General features: G+C 53.7%; 1 protein-coding gene and 1 long non-coding RNA gene across 5 annotated transcripts in view; one reads left to right on the top strand and one right to left on the bottom strand.

The window, feature by feature from the left end:
- TEF (TEF transcription factor, PAR bZIP family member) overlaps nucleotides 1-8,951 on the bottom strand; it is a 22,265-nt gene extending 13,314 nt beyond the window's left edge. For 2 of the 4 annotated variants that reach the window (XM_027454096.3, XM_027454098.3), the window contains exon 1: nucleotides 3,607-3,955. In XM_027454096.3, the coding sequence (XP_027309897.2) occupies nucleotides 3,607-3,940 (334 nt within the window). In that variant the 5' untranslated portion in view covers nucleotides 3,941-3,955. Of the gene's footprint in view, nucleotides 1-3,606; nucleotides 3,956-8,138 lie in introns of those variants that run through there. The other 2 variants (XM_038187645.2, XM_005028466.6) reach the window with 2 other exon arrangements.
- LOC106019780 (uncharacterized) lies at nucleotides 4,058-16,332 on the top strand. Its single transcript, XR_001194888.5, has 4 exons — nucleotides 4,058-5,537; nucleotides 10,896-11,058; nucleotides 12,268-12,429; nucleotides 16,199-16,332. It is a non-coding gene; the product is annotated as an uncharacterized lncRNA (long non-coding RNA).

The raw sequence follows: 16,332 nt of genomic DNA, 5'->3' as shown, positions 1-16,332 counted from the left end.
ATTAAAGCATCTGAGAAAATACTTACCAACCACAGGCTTGGGACTAACAGCAAGTGCCTAAAGAGCACGTTAAATTCAGACCAGCAGCTTCTGGATCTGAGCTCCGTTAACATCATGTCCTTGCAGCTGTGGGTCTTCCCCCTTGTAATTTCACACTGCTGCCTCCCAACTTTTATCTCCCAAAGCCTATCCCTGCCATAAACCTCTTTTTATTAACTCTCCTACCTTTTGCTTGTGCACAGCAAACGTGTAGGTTAACAGTCACAATCCAAATCAACTAAATGCTTCTAAATAGCTTCTACTTGAAGCTAGCAAGGAAATGGTGTCTGCTCGGCTTCACACACAAAGATGATGTCACTTACTAGTGCAGCACACCCTACCAGATCACAATAGCCATTTTACATCAAGCTTCTGTTTCTGGGATTGTGCATTTCCATAAGGTTTGCATACTGCCCAGCAAAACAACTGAGATTTGCACTGGGGATTGTGGACAGTATCCTAACAAGGGCATCACCAAAAGAAATGCAAGTGACAGTAACTTCTTTGTAAATCGCTTTATTTTTTAATCAACGTGATAAACAACTTGTGAATGTTGAGTCAAAATGTCAACTAAAAAAAAAAAAATCGCTGCTTATTCTTAAAAACAACAGTACTCCATTATAAACTATGCAAGTTTTAATACAAGCCAGCAGTGCTTTTGTTTTGCAACATCTCTGTTTGAGGCATTGCATTAGCAAAGAAACTTTTGGTAATTAGTAGACACAACATAAAGCTGGTAAGTGTTTTTCAGAAGACGGATGCCCATAGACTATACCTCTAGCACGTGTGGCTCTTCTCAGATCTTTCGGCACGTTTTAGATGTGCACCATCATCCTGCTGTACTTCAGTACCCTGAAAAAAAACCCTGTGGTCCTTCCAACTTCCTCCTGCTATTGTCCCTAGCTCACACCAAATTAGATCCTTTCTTCACATGAGAGCATCATTTTTTTCCCCCTTTTGCTACACATTGAGAACTGGGCAAATACCAGGTCCCCAGTGCTGTCTTTGTTTAGTTGTGCTGACTCTCTCTCCCCCCTCACTTCTAACAGCAATATCTGAAACAAAATTAAAATAGCAGCTGTTAGCAGGTGTATCAAGTGCCCATGTATTTCAAACACAACACACAAAAAGATACAACTGTCACATCATCTTTTTTACAGTAACATTTTCCCACTGGCTTTCTTTCAATTCATTTAATTTTTATTTCTGCTGCACACCATCCTGCTGGGTACACAATATCTAATGAAACGCTAATTAACTTCTTGCATCTTGAGGGGGAAGTCCCCACCTGCCCCAGCGCAGGGACCTGAAACATTAATTCTCTGAAGATATTTATAGGGTAAACAGGTATTACCTGACAGCAGAGCTGCAGTATCCTAAGAGGCTCCATTTGCAGTGATTCAAGGTCACCCTGGTAAATCTGGACTGTAGTTCTACAGCTGGTAGCTCATGTCCAATTTAGCCCCCTCATTCTGCTACCGTGACCTATTAACTAGCCTGTATGTCTGCTGTTAAAAGAGAGGTTACTAGTTTATGTGAAATCATTTCAGCAACGAAAACTGAAGGTTGCAAACGGTTAGAAATGCTGGTATTTTGGCCAAAAGCAGCAACCTGCAAAGAGCTTTTTTTCCACATCCTCGATTTTCCTCAAGGAAAGGCACGGCATTTTGGCCACTACTATCAAGTGCCACCCAGCCACAAACAATACACAAGCTTTTTTGACAAACTTCCCCTTCCTTGACAATATATCGTCAAATTATCCTGCAAACACTGTACAGAGTAAGGCTGCTGCTTCCATAGACCTTCAGCCCCATTTGTGACAGTGCAACAAGATGGGTTATAGGGTCACGTATTCCCGATGCCCATTATGTGACGGTTGTTGAGGCACTCCTGCCACAGCAGCAGGCAACTGGTGATTAAGGCATCCTTTGGACTGGAGAGCATGCAGCAGCTCGTTATTAACAGGAAAGACCTACACTCCTGCGCCAGAGCATTAATTTCTTCCCTTACCCCACAGATTTTTGTTTTTATTATTATTACTTTTATTTAACTCGTGCACTACACACGAGAACAATCTGCAGCAAGCACTGTCAGATATACTCAGTGCATGGCAGAGTATTCAAGACGATGGCATTCATTTGGAACTGGATGCCCTCCTCTGTTGCTCAGAAGGATTAGAAAGCCTGCTTGCTTACTGGGTAGTCAAATTACCCAAGGCAGTTGGAAAACCCATAGGTAGCTTGTGCAGACTATAAATGGACACAACTGCAGCTAGTTGATACCGTTTCTCTCAAAATAATATAGAAAAATTGGATTTTGTCAACAGGCATGTCAGGTAGGTGGCACAGGGCCCTTTCTCAGAAAGCCTACTGAAAACACACCGCTTTTAAGCAAATCATTAAGCCTTTAAAATGTATTGCAAAGGAGCAAAAAACACAAGGAGGATCCTCTGAGCTCAGTAATCCCAGTTCTACTTACAAGGCTCTTAATTTTACAAGAATGTCTTCCTGCTAACACAGGTGTCTCCCCCCAGGTCTTGCAAATACACAAACAAGAAAAGCACCAAGAGATCAAAAAAACAGAAGGCAACGAGTCTTAAGTGTGAAATGTTATAGTACAAGCTGGACTTAAAGAAGTCCACAGAGAAGTTTTAAGAATGAGCACAGTCTGAACTTCACCACAGCGTGAATGGAAAGGGGTAATCAAAATGCAACAGACCCACTAGCGAACTTGAGAGAGTCACGCTGTGCACCTCCCCAAGCTGGAATGGGGTCATCTAGTAAAAGGAAAAGGATCGGATGTTTCTAACTTCAAAACAACGCAAGACATGAAACTTGTGTTAACATTTTACACCTGCATACGCTAGATGACACGATGCTGGACAAGTCCCCCTGTCCCAGCCAGCTACCACCACAGCTTCCAGACACTAACTTCAGTTGTTCCTGCTAGCGCTGTCACCTCTGAAAAGGACTGGGCGAAGCCAATAACCTCGGCACCCCCATAATATTGTAGATTCAAGGTTCTGTGCACTGCAGCATCCTGTGCCATAGCAACACGGCCAAGCCTTTACCAGCCGCTGACTATATATATGTATATATTAGGCAGAAATGAGAAAAATATTTGACGGAGTCAGAAGATGAGCACGTTTACATGGTGCTGGGTAATGTTAGGCATACAGAGCTGATGGATCTTAACTGGGATCCTGACTAGGAAAGATCTCGCCAACCTTGCTTGCGCTAGGGTTGGTGCTGGATATGATGTGCTGAGGCTCCCCCAAACTACTGTCAGCCCTAAAACTCCTCACTGCAAGGCCTCATCTTTACGAGACACCAGCACGCTGGGCCTGACAACCACGGAGACAGCCCCGACCCTCCCTCGAGACCGAGCCAAGGCCCCCGGGCCCCGCGGCCGGCACTTCCACGGCGGCCGCCCCGGTACCGGCGGGGCCCGCCCCTGAGGCGCGGGGCGGGAAGGGAAAGGAAGGGGGGGGGAACCGGGAGAGGGGGAGGAGGAGGAGGAGGAGGGGAAGGGGGGCGCCGCGCGCTCCCGCCGCCCCCGCGCGCTCACCCAGGCGCGCGTCCCGCGGCGGGTTCTCCATCAGCTTCTTCAGCACCAGCGGGAAGGCCCCGGGCAGGCCCCGCTGCTCCTGCCGCCCGCCGGCCCCCGCGCTGCCCCCGGCTGCCGTGGGCTCCGCTCCCCCCCCAGCCGCAGCCGCAGCCGCCGCCGCCGCCTCCTGGTGCGGGGCGCGGCCGGGCATACTCCCCGTGAGGCGGCGGGCGCCTGCCGGGCTGCCAACGGCTGCCAACGGTCGCCAACGGCCGCGGCGCGCGGCGGCTCCCCGGGCCCCGACGACGAGCGCCGAGCCGGAGCGGAGACGGCGCGCGAGCCGCACACTGCGCATGCGCGCCGCCCGCCCGCTTCAATATTCATGAGCGCCGCCGCCTCGCCCCGCCGGGATTGGTCCCCCGGCCGCAGGCCCCGCCCACCCCGCCCCTCCGAGGCCGGCGCGGGCACGCGCCCCCCGCCCGCCGGGGCACGTGCGAGGGCAGGCTCCGCGCGGCTCATTTGCATGCGGGGCCCCGCCCCTCGCGCCGCCTCCCGGGCGCTGCGTCACCGCCAGCTGCTCCTCGGGGCGGGGGGGGAGCGTGGGCGGAGAGCGCTGGCGCATGCGCAGAAGCGATCGTGCCCCCCCCTGAGGCGACCGTTAACGGCCGGGGGCTGAGGGGAGGGAGGGAGGCGGCGGCTCCTCAGCGCTCCCCTCAGCGGCCCCGCCGCTCCGGGGGCCCTGTCACGGCAGCCACCCCGCTGCTCCCGGCCTGGGTTTAATCTCCCGCTGCCCTACATAGCGGTGAGAGGCGAGGAGGGGCCGGGCGGGCTCCCAGCTCTGGTGATCTGCCGGTTTCCTCAGCACCTCAGCGCTGGGTGTTCAGCCCCCCCTCCCCCCCAACCCGTGCCCCCCGCCCCAGCCGCGCTGGGATTTAAGCTGCACACACGCAGTAAATTTGGCCGAGTCCAGCCCCGAGAGCGCAGGCAGATGCGGAGGAGCTCCCGCAGAAGGAACGAGCTGACAGAAGTGGCGGGCACCGCAGCTGCAAGGCTTCTCCCGGTGGCAGCCACTGCCTCTTGCTGCAGCAGGGCCGGCTGCAGCAAGCCTGCTGCAGAGCGGTGTGTGAGGCCAGAGGAAAGGGTGCGCAGCCTCCCTCTGAAAGCCCAGTGGGGCCACGCATGCCAACGCAGGGATGTGCCCCTCATGTGGTGGCAGAAAGGGGCCCGCTTCCTCCCGTGAGACGCTCCGACGTTGGCTTGGTTCAGCTGCCCCTCCGCAAGCCTCCCTGGCAAAGGCTCCAGAAATAACTTGGGATGTTTTGTTTCAGTTGCACGGTACAATTTGATCTGCCCCTTGCTAATAAACCCCACTGGTTGCCGAGCCACAAAATCAGGACTGAATTCCTCTTCGCGTGCCCCAGAGAAAGGAACAGCTTGGAAGTCGCATGTGGTAGGTGCTTCCCCCGTCACCTTTTTGCAGTGAGGACCAGGGGATATCCCCATCCAACCTGGGCAGACAAGGAGCCCGTGCTATTTGTGTAGATGAGGCAGAATTTGCTGCCTCCCTGGCAAGGAATGGGTGACACAATGCCTGGGCACATGCTGCTTGGAAAGAGCCACCTTGCTAATGTTGGAGGCGGTCAGGAGGCTGGAACTGCACAGGTTAACGCATCGTTTCAAGGGGGTTTGGATGATAAATCCAGCTGCAAGCAGCATGCAGAACAGGTCATGCTCCACTGCCCGGTGTGTTCCGGGGCTGCCACGTGCCTTCAACAGGCTCCTTCTGCCTTGCCAAGCTCAGCTGGCAGAAGGAACGAGCACATGCGTGGAGGAGAGATGCCACTTCACACGGGGCAATGAAAGGCAGATGTCAGACCACACATGGCAGAGGCAGCGCACACAGCTCGGCGAGGGGCTCGCAGCAGAGCTTTTATCCAGCCAGCAGCTAAATGGTAGGTGGTAACGAGGACGCGACCTAGCCAGGCTGGGAGGGAGCAGCTTCTAGGAACAGGGTGAGGGGCCTTGGCCAGAGCAGGGCGGGCTGTGGGCTCCCCACTCAGCTGCAGCTCTCTTGGTTGCTTTGTTCCATTGTTGTTGATGCTGGAGGCCCCCAGGGATGGTTGGGCCGTGCCTCAGTGCTTTACAGAGCTCCTTCAAGGAACAGGCTCTGTGTGCATCCCCCCTGCACATGGCAACAGCTTTGCTGGGTAATGTCCATGTGAATGGAGGTTGGTACCACACTCAGCGGCCTTTCCTCCAGGGCTTTTCCCTTCAGACCGACCATGTTCTTTCTCCAGCCCGTTTCCACCCCGGCTCAGTAGGTGCTGAACGCTGAGTTCACGCCACACCGCCCCTGCCTTGTGACTCTGCAAGGCGAGGGTTTGGCCTGCAGAGTGTTAGCTGCTCGGCCTGAAGGCAGGAGTTCCTGGGGTGCATTCCTGTGGGTTTCCTCTCACAGCACCCTGCCCGGGCACCATCTGCCCCGCCAGCAAGGAGGGAGGCTGCTCTAAGAGCTTTTCCTCGCTGCCTCAGGCTGGGACTAGGGATTTGAGTCACTGCCAGCACAAAGTGGACGTTGCACCATCAGCTAATACCTTCTTGAGTTGGGATCTGCCTGGTCTTTTACACTTTTTATCGTGCTCTGCAGCTGAGAAGGAAGAGAGGAGGACAATGTGAGGAGAGGAATGCAGCAGCCGTGGCTGTTGCTGCTGTTTTTTTTGGGGGGGTGGACAGATGATGCAGAACAGCCCAGCTTTGATGCAGCAGGGAGGCGAGCAAGAAGCAGCCCAGTGCTAGGCATGGGGGGGGGGGGGAACACGTACAGCAAGCCCCGCTGGGAGGTTTGAATAGCAGAACGCGTTCCTGGGAGCCAGCGAGCCCAGAAGAGGGGTGTGTAGGTACGGAGACCCAGGAGGTGAGCGCTCAGCTCTGCGGGAGGATGGCCACAACGGGAACACACCGGCCTCGGCAGGGAGGCGGCATCATAAGGACAATGCCGAGGGTTACGGGAGGTGATGCTAAGAGGCAGGGTGGTCCTGGAACTGAGGAAGAAAGCTGCCACAAAACAGCAGCCTCAGCTGCCAAACAAGCCACATTCAGTTAAAACTAAATCATTCCTTCTGCAAATCATTGATCCCCCCAGCCCCCACGCCAGCTCGCCAGACAGATCAATCTCGCCAGCGCTCCTCCCTTGGATTAATTCAAGCCACTTGGCTGTGGAGACCAGAGGTCCCGGAGAGCCAGCCAAACTTCAGCTCAGCCACAGCAAGGCTCTGCGCCACGTGAGCCTTCCTTGGCCATCACCACCTCCTCCCCGCCAGGTCCGCTTTCCACCTGGGCACCAGTGAGCCCTGAAATCACTCCCTGGTCCCGACACTGGTCACACCGAGTGATCTGCAAGCATGGCGGGTAACAGGCAAATTCTCGGCGAAGGGGGGAGCCAGCTCGCAGGTGGCAGCAGCAGAGCGACAGGACAAAATAAGCCTCTGGGAGGCGTGGGTATTTCCCCTTCCCCTTTCCCACAGGGAGCCGAGCGGGCACCACGGGGCTTGCTGTGTTCCAGCAGGTGTTGGCAGCTCCTTCACCACCACAGCAGCATCTTTCTCTCCCATTGCCACCCCGGGGGAAAAGCAGGGCTCCCCTCCGCACCGCGGGTCTGGCTCTCTGCTCCCCCGCCTGGGTCACGCTGTGCCTCGAGACTGCCGAGCTGGCCACGTGTCCTGCCGGCACTTCCCTACCCACCAGCCAGCTCGGCGCGTGTTCGTTTCTCTGAGTTGGACTCGCTCATGCCTAGACATGAGCTTGTTGTGCCAAGGTGTTCCCACACACCGCACGACAGCCAAAAAGCAGCTTGCCAAGGGCATGTGGCATCCTATCCAAAACCGGCGAGTTACGTGATGGGCGCCTGGAGAGCGCCCAGCAAGAGAGAATCGGTCGGCCCAGCCTGAAAAACCTCCTGGGTCATTTCCACTTGTTTTCTCAGCGGCTGCACGGAGAGCGGGAGTGCCTAGGAGCACAGAAGTGCTCCTGCAAAGCAAACACAACATTCACTTTGTTTTGTTCCCCAGCTTCCCATGGAGAACCAACTGCAGCATCAAGCACAAGGTCTGCACGGAATCAGCCTGCTCCACGCCAGCCGGGCTCCCTGGGCAGCCCACGTCTGGGGAGCTGCAGCGTCTGCGGGCTGAGCCATTGGGCAGCGGGGATGGAAATCCTGGAAGTTGCTCCTAGGCGAGCGCAGAGGTCTGTGCCCAAGCCTGCTCTGCACACAACGCTCTGAGGGTTTCCAAGAAGTAGCTGAGCGGAGAGATTTAGAGGATCAGGAGCTCAGCACTCCCGCCTGATCTGTAATCAATCCATCGCTGCTGCTTTTCCTCCTAGCTGCACAACACGCTCAGTGCCAGCGCTCCCCGACTCACTCGGCCTCTCAGAGGAAGCACACCCTTGAAAAACTTTTAGCAAACGAGCTCTTCTGCCCCCTCCTCGCCCCGCAACTTGACGAGGGGAAGCAGAAAGCAAAGCAGACACCCGAGCACGTGTTCCCTCCATCCTACCTGTCATTTTGTTGGTCCAGGGTAAGGAGTACTCCAGCAGGGACTTCAGGACTTCCAGAAAGTCCAGGGCAGCGGGGCCCCCAGCACTGTTGCAGCTTGACATGTCCTGTCCCGGGACTGATTTGCGCGGGTGAGGGAGGGCCGGGAGCGGGGCCGCCAACGCCGCAACCCGCTCGCCTGGGCGTTGCAAGAGGGGTTCGGAGGCGCCCGGAGCGGGCTTGCCAAACAACTCCTCCTGAGAAAACCCAAGGAGGAAGGGAAGCAGCCTGGCAGGGATGCAGTTTGCCCAGCTGTCTTCACCTCCCCCACTCCCGCTCTGAAGTGGCCAATTGTGGAAATAGCTTGCAGCCTAGCAGGGCTGGGCCGGGCTGCTGGCCAGCATGGTTTTACAGGGCCCCTCGCAGCCAATCCGACTGCGAAGAACTGGGCCAGTTATCTAACTTTGCAAAGGCAGCACCCTTTTCCTTCCCAAGGTGTTATAACAAATACACACGTTGTGGAAAGGGGAAAAAAAAAGCGCACACACAGTCAGGGGTACGCACATCGGCTGCGAATGCAGCAGCGAACGGATCCTCTCCCCCAAAAGGGCTCTCGGGAGGCTCTGAGGAGCTCCGAGCTGTGCAGACCGCCTCCCAGAGACGCGCACGCAGTGCCTGCATCTGCCTGCTAACTTTCCAGTTCTCTGAGAGGCAGCCAGCGAGCGTGTTTGTATGATGTAGCACTCACTGTGTGCCCCCGCTAAGTCCCTGCTGATTAGAAGCTTAACGCATCTTTCTTAAGCCTGTGGCAGCCCCAAGATGCAGGATTTCTCCTCAGAAGCGACAGGGTCTTTTTCAGAAATCCAGCAGCCTCCTCTCGGAGCGGTGATGTAACGCCAGCGAGTTCATGCACCCTGCAAACACTCCGATAACAGCTGGTTAAGTAAGATCTTGAGCGTGGAAAGCCCCTCCTCTTAGCGAGGGGTTTTAGCAGGGAGGGATGGACTGAAGACAGGATAACAAAGGTCTGATCTTCCTTATAGGGGTCTGCCTTGGGAAAGAGCATTTTACGCCTGCTGGGGTTTTCTCTTTTCCCAATAATTAGAACAGAAGTGCCTTCATTTCTCAGCTTGCTCCTGCCTATTTCAGGAGGCTCAGCCTCGCAGTGGTCTGACTCCCAGCGACCGGGCACGGTCCAGCAAAACCCTGCAAAGCAAGCACAGCTGAGCATGGAGGTAGCCTGAGCAAAGTCACTGGGCTTTTTCTCAGTGCTTAAAATGAAGCATTTCACTGGTCCAACATTTGGAGTGCTAAAAAGCGATAGGGTTTTCAAACTCTCAACAGCCCAGTGTTTCTGTTTTGTCCCATAGTGAAGTGTGTTTGATTTAACTCAATAGAAACCAAAAAGAATTGCCTAGCCAGGCTGGGTGGCTGGGAATTTCAAATTAGCTGGGGAGGTTTCATGATCCAGATCCCAATCTAACCAGGCTCAGGAATTACAAGGTAGATTCTTTGCTATAATTCTTAATTACGATACAATTACATTATAACCTCTTGGGATTTTCCCCGTGGTCTGCTCTTCCCACTTCCATGGAAGAAACCAGCCAGACAGCGATAACCACTGGCGATGAAGCCAGGGAGCATGTTCCCCTTCCAGCCCACACCCATTACAGTGTCCTCTACCCACCCAAAGCCGGAGCCAGCAGACAGCCCCTGCAGATGTTTTCGAAGGTCAGTGGATTTTGGCTGCAGGGAGCAAGAGAAATGATTGCATCTCTTCCTCCTGGAGCACAGCCTGGCTGTCAGGAGGTCTGTGTCCTGTCCTGGAGCCTTCTGGCTTGTTCTGGCTGCTCCAGGCAAAGTGAGAGGGGTCACTTGATACCGCCAGGCATTGCTAACATTTAGAGTTACTGCCATATCTGCCTGGGCCTGCTCCTCATCACAAGGTGGCAAGGTCAAGTAGCTGCCCAGTGCCAGGGGCAGCCAGACCTCCTCGTTTTGCCCCAGGCTCAGGCTTGTCTTTAAAGCTGGACAGACATCTGACCACGTGTCTGGAGGCACCCATAAACTTCACATCAGCTGCGACTGACTGACGGTTATTGCTTTGGCAAATGAGGTTTGTTGGGAGGAAATTGTCACTTAGGATTTTGAATTATTGGTGGATATTTACAAGTGATTGTGTGCAGAGCTGCGAACATACATCTCATATATCTTCTGTTTGCCATATCCACAAACTCTTCTTGATTCATAGTCTCCAGAAGCTGAGCTCTCACCCGGGAGAAGAACTGGGGCAGCATCACCAGCAGGATGCATCAACAACGCCCTGACCTCCAGCCTTGGGGAAGCAGAAACTATGCTGGGGAGCAGAGGCAGAGGAGGGGAGCATCCATCTGCCCTTGTGTCCCCACCACGGAGAGTCCTTGAGCTCCTTTAGTGAATGGAGTTGGAATGTTGGCTCTGTGTCACCACGGAAAGCTGCAGGCATGGCCATAGATTGCATCATTTGTGCTGGCTGCACCGTTATCAGATCACCAAGTTATTTATTTTCATCATAATGCCATGTCAGCAAAGGTCTCAGCAGCTCTGCTCCATCACTCAGAAGCCCAGGCAGCCCCTAACAGCACATTTTTCTCACAGACTTGACCAGCACAGTCAATGCCCTAAATGGGTGGCACACAGAAGGGTGCGTTGAGGCGGGCCAAACTCCAGGAACACCTATTTAAATTGTGTTCCTGGGTGTACCTTTATTTTAAAACCCTAATTCTGCTCCTCTCTTCAGAAGGATCTTTCTTCAGAGGGCTGTCACCAGGCCTGAAGTGCACCAGCACCTGCAGATCCGACTGCGAGGGTTATCAGGCCTGCCTCCCTGACACCTTGAGGCCCCGAGGAAGTGTTGGACACTCAGACTTCTCCAGTACAACCGGGTTTATCACAAGGAGCTGGTGAGTGGGGTTCTTTGCACAGATCTCCAAGCTGCCATGTTTCCCTCAGCTTCTGGAGCTGCCTTTCTGCCTCCCCTCACGGTGCTCCTTCAGAGCCACCTGCAGCCCCAAAACACGAGACGGTGACACACCTGGGTGCTTTCTTGGGCAGAAACTCCTGCAAATTGTCACTGTGGGCCTTGTACTAGGTGGTGGCACCTGGCTGCAAGCTGATTTCTGGGGCTGATGCTTCCTAAGGAAGCTTAGCTGTGTGTTACACGTAGCTGAAAGCACAGCTCGTGGGGAGCCCACCAGCAGCGGGGACGCTCAACCGAAGAAAGGCATTCGAGGTTATTACTACTAATTGCTATCTCAGCTTCCCCAGGTGAGATGAAAGCGTGGCTCAATAATCCAATGGAACGTTTCCTCTTAGAAAGTAAAAAACACATTTTTGTCTGATTTTCCAAGGACACAAAGCTTACACAACAGTATTATCTACCCATCCATCTATCCACCCCTCCCTTACCCAGAACACACTACCCACTTTGACAAAGGGATAAATAGGTTTAAATATGTTTTTCTACCTGGCAGCTAAGCTAGGAAGAAGAGAGAGTCAAATTAATGGCTCCTCAGTGAGAAAAACCTGCTGGTTTTTGTTCTGTTTGATCTGGGGCACGTGCATTGGTAGCTGAGACCCCAAAGCATGTGCTGCTCCTGGCAGGCAATAGTGAGGAGAAGCCAGCAGAACTGAGGGGACTTTGAAGGGACAGACAAGGTAGCTACTCCCCTGAGGTGTACCTGGAAATAAGGACAAAAATCTGTGGAAACCTTTAGAAGCTTTACAAACCACGCTGCTCTCAAAACAGCTTTCTTTCTTTTTTTTTTTATTTCAGTCACCTGAGACCATTCAGCAGCACAACCATTGTTTGGAAATTTCCTTACAACCTCACACGGGGATGTCTTCTGCTGCAGGTCCTACAGATCAAACCTGCCCCTCACGGTCTGGGTGGTCCCAGTTCTTGCACCAACCATAGCTTGGTCGGTGGGTTCCTCTTTCTTCTTTTGTCCAAGCAAACCCTTTGCCAGAGGTCACGTAATTTTATTTTTTCTTTTCCTGGCTCCTAGGACAAATAAACACCACACTCCAGTGACAGCTTCCACTGTGGGAACCTACCTATTTATTTGCATAATGTGTAGGGCTTAATAGCATTTTTCTTTTCACCTTGGCAGAGGCTGGCAGGTTGAATTTCACCAGGACCTTTCCGAAAGAACATCTGAACACTTCCTGGCACCTCTTCTATGGGGTTGAGATGCTGCTGGAGGTGACGGGCATCTGCGGAGCTGCGAGGACACCCAGAATGACAGCAGCAAGGAAGGCTGCGGCCAAACCAGGTGAGGCTGCATCCACAACAGAATACTTCGAAAGGAAAGGAGGTGGGAGAAGGAGTGAAGAAGCCAGCACAGGAGACAGGATAGCTGAGGGTGGTAAAAGCAGCACTGGGGCTCTGCATTGGCCAAGGTGCTAAAGACAGCCTGGTGCCTGAAATATGGCCATGACCCTTTTTCATGGCAGCACTGAGGCACGGACACGCCGTTACGCTGAGCCCCCTTCCCACCTCCAGATGGGCTGCCTCCTCCCCAGGCAGGGCATCACACGCGAACACACCTAGGTGTATGTGCGCACGATGCCTCTGTCCCTGCGTGGAGGAGGGCAGCGAGCTCCTCCGTCCTCACTCCTCACTGCTGGCCCTGGCGTGGCCTTTGGCACCCACATCTCCCCGTTGCAGGGATACGGCCCTTGGAGAGAGGCAGTCAGTGGCTTTGCTTGCTCTGTGCTCCAGAGCTGGCAGCAGGACAGGTGCCTCCCGCAGCCCCGTTGGCACTGCTGGGATCTCCCAAGTGACTGGCACAGCTCAGCACAAGGACCCACCTGCACCTCCTGCCTGAGGCAAAAGGATTTCTAAAAACTAATTCCCCCCCCAAATGAGTGCCAAAAGCTAATGAGCTTTTCCTTCCCACCTCGCTGCCAAGACATGCCTCCCTCCTGGCGTGCTCACATGGCAGCCAGCTTCGTGGCAGCTCTGCAGTTCGGCACGTGGCCTTCCCTGTGAGGTGTCTTTTTGCCAGAAAACGAGGTGTTTAGGCAGGCAGATAACGTGAGAAAGATGGGATCACCAGAAGTTGTGCCGCCCTGGGCAGGAAGGAAACCTACAGCTCGTTCTGCATTTCCCTGCTCCGGAAATGCTCTGGGAGCCTGGGCAGAGCTGGCTTTGGGAGCTCTCCATGCAAGCCTTTGCTTTATCAGACCCTTGGCAGCAGGCAGAACCCCTGAGATGCCAAGAGCAGCAATAAACCGAGGTGTTTAAAGCAGGCTGGGGAAACCCAAGGACAGCAATTGCTGGCCCTCTGCCAGGGAAAAGGGCTGTGTGGAGCAGCAAGAAGATGCATGCTCCTGCAGCCATTTCCTTCTCAAAACGAAGAGGCTTCTGTCGAAATGAGCTCAGCCAGCCCTCAGCGAGCCCTTCCCAGGCTCACTCACCTGCCTCAGGAACGATGTGGCTCCTGGCAGGAGCAGGGACCTTGAAGCACTGAAGTCGAAGAGGTCAGAGCCCCATGGACTGACAGAAGAGTCAACAGTGTGGAGAAAGGATGGGAGCTGAAAGAAAACAACTGAGAAGCCTGGGCAGGCTGGCTGCAGCTGATCCCCAAAAGCCAAGATAGGAATGTTGGGGTCTTAAACAGGAGACAGACCAGGCTGCTGAAAGTCTCTTTCAAACAGGCTGCTTCTGTATTGAAAATGCAGCTCAGCTCTCCAGGGCAGTGTCCAGTGCAGTTATCCTCAAGCCGTTTGGCTGAGGAAAATTGAGGCCATCTCCCTCCCATAGAACCAGGACTTTCCCTCTCTGCTGCTGAACTTTGCTGGGGTACAAACAGGGGAGCGTGCCTTGGTGTTCATTTAGAGAAACTATGCAGCTTTTTTTCATCCTTCCTGAGCGTCTGCCTCGAGGGCCCCAGCACTACCGAAGGCCCACTACTAAAGCAGACAGAGGAAATCCACAGAGAAATGCACGAAACAGCACCTCCAGCACTGAGTATTTTTCCGGTTCCCAGCAAGCCAAATCCACTCTGGCATCTGGGTTTAGAGATTTCCATCTCAGCCCTGGGTAAATGTCGTTTTTGGGAGGATTAAGCCAGATGGTAACAAATAACCCACTTTCCTGGGACTCTCAGCTATGTCCGTACTTCCCAAGGCTCTCGGGGGAAAAGAAAGAAAAAAAAAAGTTTTCTGGGATGCTGCCATCTCTAAGCTAAACTGCAGAGAGGAGCATCCGTGAAAGGGGCAGTCTCGGGAGCTGCTGCAGTGGAGAACAAGTCAATCAGAGCTGTCTGTTCCCTGCTCTCATCCTTGCTGCACCTGGATCTGCTTTCAGGAAACAACACCCCTGCCCTGGGGGCACCAGGACCTGCTGCTCCTGCCTCCAGCGGGCTGCAGAGAAGCAGGAAGCAAGAATCCAGCAAGTGAGGGGGAGAGGTTATTGGCAACGGGTGGGCCCTGGCCCTTCCCCTGCCATCCTGGGGAGAAAGAGGTGAGGCTGGGCAAGACAGGCCAGAGCTGCTGAGCAGCATCCACAGCTTTTCAGGAAGCCCCAAGAAGCCCCATGCCCAGAGCCACCCCATAGGTGCCCTGCCATCTGTTCAGCACCTTCCTCTGCCCTGCACGAACTGTTTGCTGCTCTCCTCGCACACAGCATGATGCAACACGGCCCCGCTCTGAGCACAACGGCTGCAGCAAACAATTACCAGCGATAATCACGCTTGCCTCACCTGCTGTCACTGCCCAGAAATGTTTCTCTGCGGTGTGGGAAGGCAGACTCAGCCACAAAACTGCTTAGGAATCCCAGCTGCAGCTTACAGGCTTGGCGAGGCAAACTGCCTCCACTGGGCTGCTGCAGGGTGGCATTAAAGGCCTTCAGTGTGCAGCCTTCCTCCCACTTTACAACCTTCCTCCCATTGCTCAGGGGGCTCTTCCCCTGCTCCTTTCATTCTTCCCCAGGACCTGAATCCTTCCTGGCTGACCTTGTGCTCTGCCCCTTGCCTTAATGTCTGCCCGGGTTCCCGGGAGGGTGTGAATACTGAGCTCACCACTCCTCTCCCTCTCTCTTCAAAATATGAGATTCTTTTCTTCAGTGGAGAAACAGTGGTGAGTGTGCCAGGAAACCACTGCCATGTTCGTGTTGTTTTCCTCCTCATGCTTTGTCTGCCCTGCAGTTTGACAGTTTTGGTCTCCATTGGATGGGGAAAGCTACACTTGCTCTTGTCAGTAGGGTCTCAATAACCCGTGGAGGGTAAAACTAATGCTTCTTGTGTTGCACGTACTCGGTTTAGCAGCTTAAAAGTGCAACCGTCTTATTCCCTCTGCACTACAAGCTCGTGTTCAGGCCTCTCCTCCTTTGACCAGAAGGATACGAGCTGTGTTTGCATCCAGGCGCATCGGGGAGATGCCTATCAAGCCTCCCCAAATCAGATCTCACTGGGTATGACCTTCTGGTCTGATTGTACAGCAGTAGCAGGGTGTCTCCATGGGACCCCCCTGTCTTTGCCACATCTTCAGCTTTGGCTTGATCAAGAATCCCAGATTGAATCTGCATCATGATGGATTGGCAAAGGAAGACAAACGGAAAGGTTTTTATTAGTAAATGTTTTCACACTGACATCGTCCCTCAGGTGTGATCTTCACTGCACGGCACCGTGCCAGGGGGAATCTGCGCAGATGCTTCTCATGGCTCGAGCTGCACGCGACTCGGGGGTGGGAGTAAGGGCATTTTCCCTGGCAGGGCGCTCACTGGCAGGCGAGAGAACTGGCTGACCCAGTTGAACAGAGCAGTCTACAGAGCAGAACAACTTCCAGATTATTGAGGCGATTATGAGACCTGGATACTGGAGGTTTCAAAACACAGGTTATCCCAAACATCTGAAACTACGTGGTAATGCAGAGCATGTACATTCTTGGGGCTTAGGGGAAAGGACAAAAACACAACAACAACAACAACAACAAATTTTAAACACATCTAAAGTTCACAAGAACTGAGTGTCTGATGAAAAACTGCAGAATCTGTTAATATGTATATATTAATATGTATACGTGCAATTTTCCACTCAGCAAGAAGAACAGCAGATTATACTGAAGGATGGCAGAAAGCACAAACAACGCAGTGCCAGCAGTCCTCCCTTTGCTTCCCCCGATACGGTAAGGAAAAAAGGCTTTGTGGGCTATTTGAAAAACGCACACACACA

This window comes from Anas platyrhynchos, chromosome 1 (assembly GCF_047663525.1).
Source record: "Anas platyrhynchos isolate ZD024472 breed Pekin duck chromosome 1, IASCAAS_PekinDuck_T2T, whole genome shotgun sequence".
Classification (NCBI taxonomy): Eukaryota; Metazoa; Chordata; class Aves; order Anseriformes; family Anatidae; genus Anas; species Anas platyrhynchos.
This window is presented reverse-complemented; position numbering and strand designations above follow the sequence as displayed.